The sequence below is a fragment of the Myotis brandtii genome, unplaced genomic scaffold (genome assembly GCF_000412655.1).
Source record: "Myotis brandtii unplaced genomic scaffold, ASM41265v1 scaffold415, whole genome shotgun sequence".
Lineage (NCBI taxonomy): Eukaryota > Metazoa > Chordata > Mammalia > Chiroptera > Vespertilionidae > Myotis > Myotis brandtii.
This window is the reverse complement of record NW_005365953.1, coordinates 635329-644478: the sequence shown is the minus strand read 5'-3', so window position 1 is coordinate 644478 and position 9150 is coordinate 635329. Positions and strand designations below refer to the sequence as shown.

At 39.2% G+C, this 9150-nt stretch overlaps 1 protein-coding gene across 3 annotated transcripts in view; it reads left to right on the top strand.

Moving 5' to 3' along the window:
• The window catches only part of TMEM182 (transmembrane protein 182), a 63824-nt gene extending 54958 nt beyond the window's left edge, over nt 1–8866 (top strand). For all 3 annotated transcript variants that reach the window (XM_005873600.2, XM_014545601.1, XM_014545600.1), the window contains one exon: nt 6670–8866. In XM_005873600.2, coding sequence (XP_005873662.1) covers nt 6670–6890 — 221 coding nt within the window. In that variant the 3' untranslated portion in view covers nt 6891–8866. The remainder of the gene's footprint in view (nt 1–6669) is intronic.
• The last annotated feature ends 284 nt before the right edge of the window (nt 8867–9150 follow it).

Sequence of the window (9150 nt, the reverse complement as noted above, 5' to 3'; positions counted from 1 at the left end):
GATCAGGCCAGCAGGGGAGGGCAGTTGGGGGTGATTGGGCTGGCAGGGGAGCAGTTAGGCATCAATCAGGCTGGCAAGGGGAGCAGTTAGGGGGCGATCAGGCAGGCAGGCAGATGAGTGGTTAGGAGCCAGCAGTCCAGATTGGGAGAGGGATGTCCGACTGCAGTCAGACATCTCCCAAGGGGTCCTCGATTGGAGAGGTTGCAGGTCAGGCTGAGGGACACTCCTACCTGTGCACGAATTTCCTGCATGGGGCCTCTAGTCCTATATAATAAAAGGCTAATATGAAATAGACTGAACAGAGGAACAACCAGAACAACCAAACAACCAGTCACTATGACATGTGCTGACCACCAGGGGACATGCCTGCAACATGGCAGACATCGGCAGTGGTGGGATGGTGGAGCAGGTGAGGGGGGTGCCAGATGTATCTTTCTAGGTGTTTGAACACACATACTCTCTTCCAACATAGGCCACAGGCTGCCACCACACTCTTATTCTTGAGCTGTTCATATTCTTATTTGGAAATGTTTTCTGATTTACATAGACGTTGTAAGTCCCTTTGCTAAGACCCATTGGAGTTTTACTAGCTGTCTTAATAATGTCTTTTATAACCAGAGGATCCAGTCCTGGAACATGCTTTGCATTTAGGTGCTATGTCATTTGATTCTCCATCACACCAGAAGAAGTCCTTCTTTGACCTTCATGACCTTGACTCTTTAGAAGAGTACAGGCCCATGCTTTTCTAGAATGTTCTTGAATCGGTTTGTCTGCTATATCCTCATGACTGGATTTAGGCTCATAGTTTTGGCTGTAGTATCATAGTAGGGATGCTGTGTTCTTTCCATTGCATCTCATGAAGAGATGACATCAATTTGTCACGTCACTGGTGATGTTAATTTTGATCACTTGATGAAGGTGGTATTTGCTAGGTTTCTTTAGCATAAAGTTACTATTTTTCTCTTTACAATTATTAAGTGTTTTGTGTGAAGAAACTCTGAGCCTGTGTAAATATTTATTACTTGTCTAATTTTCATCCACTAGTTTTAGCATCCATTTTTGTTTCTTGCCTGAATTATTACTTAAATAAATGCCAAGTGGGGATTTCAAATTTAACTCTTCCTTCAATTTCATAAGGAAAAGCTTTCCCCTCTCCCCACTCATTTACTCACTCTTTTATTTCTATCACTGTGGGTTCATGGATCTTATTTTATTCAATGATATATAATGTGCCACTGTCATTATTTGTTTGATAACAAATTGTCTCAGAATTGGCTATGGGAAGCTCCATCAATCTGGCTCCTGAAACATCCCCATCATTCTTTGAGCACATCTTTATTTTTGGTAAAGCAAGATATTCCAGATTCCTCTTGTACTTTCTGTTCCAACTTGGATTCATATCCTGGTTCCTGGTATTTAGAAGCCAAGATCTGGACACTTAGTGTGCACTGTGCTACTGGGGTGTTGTTGATCCCAGATCCTCTCAGGGAACAGAGTCAGGAAATGTATCTAGATATATACACACAGGTGTGTTTTAGTACACACACACTTTTACTTTATATTTACCCCTCTGTCTATCTTCATAAATCCACAGATATATTAAATCCCAAATAAACACCATAGAATTTATTCTAGCTTTCCCCATTTTAAATTTGTAACTCCTTTTTTAGGCAGTGAAAAACCTGGCTCCAATGAACTCAATGTATTTATTCATTTGATCGGTTTACCTGTACTAACAGTCCCCTGACTGGTTTCTTGGCCACATTCCTCGTGCAGCAGACCCTGTCATAAGTTCTTGCTGCTCTATCAGCTAAACCACTGGCCTTGGTGTAAATACTTCCCCATGCTTGTTAGTTCATTTTACTTCTCTCTGTGTCTGTGTGCATGCGCACATACACAGCAGGTGGAATACTCTGACAATTCAATGGGCTTGGGAACACTGTTTTTCCCCAGGCATAAGCTATAATAAAAACTGATGTGAAATGAACTAAATGGTTTATGTCTTCAGTTAGTGAACAAGTTAAATGTTATAGTGATAGAAACACCTATTATTCATTTCCTCCAGGATGTAATTGCTCTTGCAATAACAGCAGTATTGAAATATCAGTAATTCTTTCTTATTAAGAACCATCTACATGATTTCCAGCAATACATTTTTTAAACACTCTAAATTAGGAAGTGGATTTTGCAACTTTTGAAACAATGTATATCAGGCTACTAATTTTTCACAGAGGCAATTTTATTTTTTATAAAAATATCTGCAAGCACAGGAGATTCACCTGATGCAATGAAGATAAAAACCATGTCAACAACTAATAACAAAGGTTTGCAAATAGTATATAAATCACTGAGTCAACCTTTACATCAGCAGAGAACACCATCTCCACATTTGCTGAAAAAAATGCATTGAAACGCACAGAGTTGCCAAACGACACATGGCCTGGCCATGTTGTTGCCAGGATCTGAGGTGGCTTTGCCAGAGCTTGCTCTTAGGATCTGACTCCTGTTTTCGTGATGTGATGTTGTTCAGTGGTTAGATTGCCCTATTCTGCGCTCCAGCGTTTGCATTTATATTACAGACCACAGTGTGAAGGGTGCTTCTTATCAGTGAAGCATGCTGAGTCCTCCCTGCTCTGTGGCTCCCATCACGATTATGAGAAAGGTTAAGCTCTGATACTGAGACATCTTGACATATTCATGGGCCCTTCTTTTCTGTTTACTTGTTAAGATCGGTTATGAAATTGATGACCCAAGAGAGAGAGAGAGGACCCCCTAAATACTGCAGGAGCACAATTAACTCAAGAAGGGTGATTGATGGCTCTTAAAAGTGATCCTCTCCTGCCAATATGCCTCCATCTCTGCTCCTGGCCAAGTTCTGGTTCCCTTTTGGACACACTAGCATTTAGAACATGGAGATTTTATACCTGATGGGTCAGTTTGTTAAATCAAAGAGTAAATAGTTCCTTGACATGTTTTGCTTGAACTTTTGGACAAATAGCAAGTCACCTCAAGTATCTTTTCCTTCATGACAAATTTGAATTCCTCAGGATGTGTGGTTTGTGTGTGGGACCTGTCACTCACTCACTAGTGAATCAGCTTAGTTCATGCTCCTGAATTGGTAGCCCAATGTGGTCCCCTCCCTCCTGTTACTACAGTCACAGTCACGTGGAAAAGTATGTGCTTAGTGGTAGTCTCCAATTCTAGCGCTCACGAAGCTCTTCTGTCATATTTCTTAAGATCAACTGTGCAACGCTATAGTATTTTCTCTACTCTCATAATTCCAACAACATTTTTGAACAGGTGGATTAAAGTTACATTGAAATTGTTGATAAATTGTGATGTTATCTTCCAATCAGTAGTTAAACATTTTCCTTCCTTCCTTCCTTCCTTCCTTCCTTCCTTCCTTCCTTCCTTTCCTTCTTGCCTCCCTTCTTTCCCCTCCCTCCCTCCATCCCTCCTTCCCTTCTTCATTAATCCCTTTCTTTGCTTAATATGCTCCTGATCTCAAACCTGTGGTTTCCTCTTCCACTGACTCTTTTATTTTCAGTCCCCTCCCTCATTTCGACAAGACAGTGTTTCTTTCTTTCTTTTCTTTTTTGAATTTATTGGGGGTGATATCTATATATATAAAAGCCTAAGCAACCAGTTGACCACTTGACTGGTCAACCGGTAGCTATGATGTGCACTGACCACCAGGGGGTAGACGCTCAATGCAGGAGCTGCCCCCTGGTGGTCAGTGCGCTCTCACAGCAGGAGCGCTGCTCAGCCAAAAGCAGGGCTCACGGCTGGCTCCTCTGCAGCAGCACTATCAAGCCGTGGCAGCAGGTGCAGTGGGGCTGGGATGAGCAGGAGCGGAGTGGTGCCTGGCCCTGGCTCGGGCTCCTCCCCGGCAGCCTGCCGCTTCGCGCACTGCCATGTCCCCCAAGGGGTGAGGCTGAGGGACCCCACCATTGTACAAATCCATGCCATGGACCTCTAGTTAGTTAATAAAATTACATAGGTTTCAGGTATACAATTCTACAACACATCATCTGTGTATTGTATTGTGTGTTCACCACCGCAAGTCAAGTCCCCTTCCATCACCCTTTATCCCCTTTTACCCTTTTCTAACTCCCCCTCTTCCCTCTGGCAATCACTATACTGTTGTCTGTGTCCATGAGTTTTTCTTTTATTTTTTTTTCTTTGCTTAATCCCTTCACCCTTCTCACCCAGCCCCCAAACCCATCCTCCGATAGCTGTCAGTTTGTTCTCTGTATCCATGAATTTGTCATCACTTTGTTGGGTACTTGATTTTGTTCATTAAATTCCACATATAAGTGAAATCATTTAGTGCTTGTCTTTCTCTGACTGGCTATTTTCACTTAGCATAATACTCTCCAGGTCCATCCATGCTGTAGCAAAGGTAAGAGTTCCTTCTTTTTTACTGCTGAGTAGTATTCCACTGTGTAAATGTACCGCAGCTTTTTTATCCACTCATGTACTGATGGGTACTTGGGCTGCTTCCAAATCTTGGTTATTGTAAATAGTGCTTCAGTGAACATAGGGGTGCACATATTCTTTTGAATTAGGGTTTTGAGTTTCTTTGGACATATTCCCAGAAGTGGAATTGCTAGGGTCATAAGGTAGCTCCATTTTTTATTTTTTTCAGGTAACTGCATACTATTTTCCATAGTGGCTGCACCAATCTGTGTCCCCAATCCAATAAAAAAAATGGGCAAAGGACCAGAATAGACACCTTTCCAAAGAAAACATACAGCTAGCCAATAGATGTGTTCAATATTACTAATCATCAGATAAATGAAAATTAAAACCACAATAAGATATCACCTTAAACCTGTCAGAATGGCTATTATCAATAAATCAACAAACAAGTGTTGGCGAGGATGTGAAGAAAAGGGAACTATTGGTGGGAATGCGCTGTTGGTGGGAATGCAGACGGGTGCAGCCACTGTGGAAAGCAGTATGGAGTTTCCTCAAAAAATTAAAAATGGAACTGTCTTATGACTCAGCAATTCCACTTCTAGTAGAACTGATAAATGAATTCAGTAAAGTACCTGGATACAAAATAAATATCCAGAAATCAGTTGCATTTTTATACACCAATAATGTATTATAAAAAGTTAATCTAAAACAATTCCATTTACAATTGCTTAAAAAATGCCTAAGAATAAATATAACGAAGGATGTAAAAGACCTATACTTGGAAAATTATAGGACACTTAAGAAAGAAATTGAAGAAGATACAAATAAGTGGAAGCATCTACTGTCCTCATGGATAGGAAGAATTAACGTCATTAAAATGTCCATACCACCCAAAGCAATCTATAGATTCAACACAATTACTATCAAGATACCAATGGCATTATTCCACAGAACTAGAGCAAATATTCAAATAATTTATATGGAAACACAAAAGACCCCAAATAGCCACAGCAATATTGATAAAGAAGAACAAAATAGGAGAAATCATGCTACCTGATATCAAACTATACTACAAGGCCATAGTCATCAAAACAGCATGGCACTGGCATAGAAACAGATATATAAATCAATAGAACCAAACAGAAAGACCAGAAATAAACCCAGGATGTTATATCAATTAATATTTGACTGAGGAGGCAAAAACATACAATGGGGTAAAGATAGTCTATTCAATAAATGGTGTGGGGAAAATTGGACAAATATGTGCAAAAACCCCAAAACTAGACTATTTTATACCATATAAAAGAATAAACTCGGAATGGATTAAAGACTTTAATGTTAGACGAAAAACCATAAATATCCTAGAAGAAAACATAGGTAGTAAAATCATGGACATTTATCATAGCAATATTTTTTCTCATATATCGCCTCAGGCAATAGAAACAAAAGAAAACAAACAAATAGGACTACATCAAACTAAAAAGTTTTTGCACAGCAAAGGAAACCATCAACAAAATGAAAAGACAACCCACTGAATGGGAGGACATCTGATTAATTTCCAGAATTTATACAGAACTTATAAATTAGAAGGCAGTATATCTTTATGCTGTAACCAATCATCAACATATATATTTTAATTTTAAAGAAGAATATATATTCTTTTACATTAGTGTTTTCATCTCTTTCTTGTCTGGTACTTAATGTTGGCTTTTATTTTCATGGCCATATTTAAATTTAGCACTAGTTATCTGTGTTATAATAATATAACAATATTAGTCAGAAAGACCTGAGCATAAAATTACTAACTATGTTTGCACATGCTGAAAACTGGGTTAATATTACCTATTTTATCAGTTTATTACATAATGAAAGAAATAATGTGTTACAGTGCTTATCCAAAACCAGGCATTAGTAAAGATGGGTAAATGTTAGAATCAATTCCACCAGGCAGGGATCTTTGACTCTTATGCTCACAAGCTCCTAATACAGTGCCTGGCACACGCAAGTTCTCAGCACCTCCGTGTCAGCTGTTGCCTTGTCCTGGCTCCTACTCTATATCCCTCATCTCAGTGCTTTGACAATTAAACACAACAGAGCTGCATATAAAGTACATAACAAAGAGTCTGACACAAAGAAGGTGATTTAGCTAGAATTATACTTTTAGAGGCATCATTAGGCAAACGATTGGTGAGTGCTCTTGGGAAAACATCTTCAGCAAGGCTAATGGTCTTTCCTTCTGTCCTGCAGGCATCCTGTTTTCCCTGGTGGTGATACTGTACGTCATCTGGGTCCAGGCAGTGGCTGACATGGAAAGCTACACAAACACGAGAATGAAAGACTGCTTGGATTTCACGCCTTCTGTCCTGTATGGCTGGTCATTTTTCCTGGCCCCAGCAGGGGTGTTCTTTTCTTTGCTCTCTGGGTTACTATTCCTAGTTGTTGGGCGACATATTCAGCTACACCACTAACCACACTGTTGCCACTGGCGTTTTCTTGAGAAGTTTGAAAACAGCATATTTTATTGTTATTTGCTCCAGTGATCCTAGCAGGGAATTAGTTGATGTAACTTTTTAGTTGCTATTTGAATTAGCCATTTCACTTGTGATTTTCTCTAATAAGAAGGTTCTGAAATCTCTCCGGACCCCAACATATTTTCATCTTTTAAGTGCGACCCAGAACCTGGTTCTTCAGGGAGCAGGTAACAAGGCCTCCTTCATTGCACTTGCCAAAGTTCACGCAGGTTGCAAACATTAAAGGCAGAACAGCAGCAGCATATTACCATGCTCTGGGGCAATCAAGATTTGACTTGAAGCCTCCTTCTTGGCATTCACTTCTGTTGCTACTTAAAAAACATCTTTGGAAATTGATTAAGAATGAAAAACAAGTATCAGAGAATTTACTCCATTTCTTCTCCACACACGTACATATCCATGTCTACGTTCACTGACTCCTTTGAGCAAGTTATTCATTATTTAAAATTAGATAGCAGTTGTTCTTGTAGCAGGAGCCACACAAATGTATCAGTTATAATAATAATTATATAATTACAAAAAAAGGCCACGCAAAACCGAGAACGTCCACTTCCCCATGTTCTCATCAACAGTCATTTGGTCACATGACTTTAGAATGTAACTGCGCATGCTTACATAACCTTGAGCTATATTTAAAAGTAGCAAATCTGTACACCAAAATACATATAATGCAGATCGCATTTTTAGAACTTAAAGTGGGTTAATTGTATATTTAATAGGGTTGAAAATACACAAAAACCAAGAACCTTAGCTTACTACATAATTCTTTTTGATATTTAAAAATTCCCATTTAAAATTATATTGTTAATATGTTCAGCTTATGAAAATTTATTGATGAAATGTGCTTTTAATATGCACAAAATACTTCTATATGAGGATGATAATCGATTCACTTTATTAAAGACTATGAAACTGTAATTTTTCCAAGATTGTATGGGTTGTAGTTCTTCTGATCATTTGATTCCTTAGTTATTGTTCCTCAGATTTTTCATCTTTACAACAACTATTTTAACACTTACAAATTTTCTATTTCCTTTAATGTCTTTGAAGAGTGGGAGGAGTGGAGTGGGAGGGGATGATCCTGTATTATTGCAGAGCATAGACATTTTGCATATCAAAGATGCTTGGTACAGATTGTGAATGAAATCAAACCCATCTGAGAAGCCTCGTTCTCGCATTTTGGAGACCTCCCCGTGGGAGGGTGTGCTAGTGAAGGCATGAGGCATGGAGGGAGCATGGCAGTGACTCTGTCCCAGGGGCAGCATTTACCTCCACGCTGCTGTGGAGGCAGGGCAGGGCTCAGCAGACTGCGTGACTGCACAGAGATGCTGTGGGATGGAGGGGCTGCGCCTTCCATCAGCTGCCCATGATGAAGACACTGCCCAGTCTTCACCGCACATCTTGTGTTTTCCACTAACCTTGTCTCCGTGGGAGCGGTTTCCAGAGGAATGGCAAGGGTCTGAGATATCTATAGAATAATGAGTGTCACTGTAGTGTTTGGGGACAGTTAGGACTTGCATGTAGTAAAAAAACACACCAAAGAAACAAAAGTACAACAAAACTTCAGGATTTTAACTGGTTTCTCAAGCCATTTTAATTATATCATAAACAATTTTGTGTAGTTTCATTTGCCTTTTGTTTTACTTTGATATTGCTTCACTTAGTTCCTTGCTTTTGGCTTGATGATTATAAAAATAATTATGGGTTCTATGCATATTGGCTTTGATATGATATTGTGGCATGCCAGTAAGTTCTCCAGACAATGCTAGATGTATTTATTAGTTCATATCGTCTGTAAGTACAATTCCTTTCTGTAGAATTTTGGAATAGAGCCCTTTTCTGGTGTATTACATGTCATTTAAATTTCACATATAAGCTGTTTTCATTAAAGGTTTGAACATTTATAAATTTCAGATGGTTACCCTCACTTTCTAATGTACTTATGCGGCTACCATATATTTATCACAAGGCAATGGGCTGAATATCTGATGTGCATGACACTTTTACACACACCACATTTTGGAAGTATCTGTGGTTGAAATGCATCAATCTCATTAACTCCAATGCATTTCCTGATCTACCACCAGCAATCACGGAAGGAAGGAGGTGAGCTGTGTTTGCTGTCATAGAAAATATACTTAAAAATAGAAGAAATATATGGTATACTCTTGTAATGGTCTTATGTCTGATTTGGGAT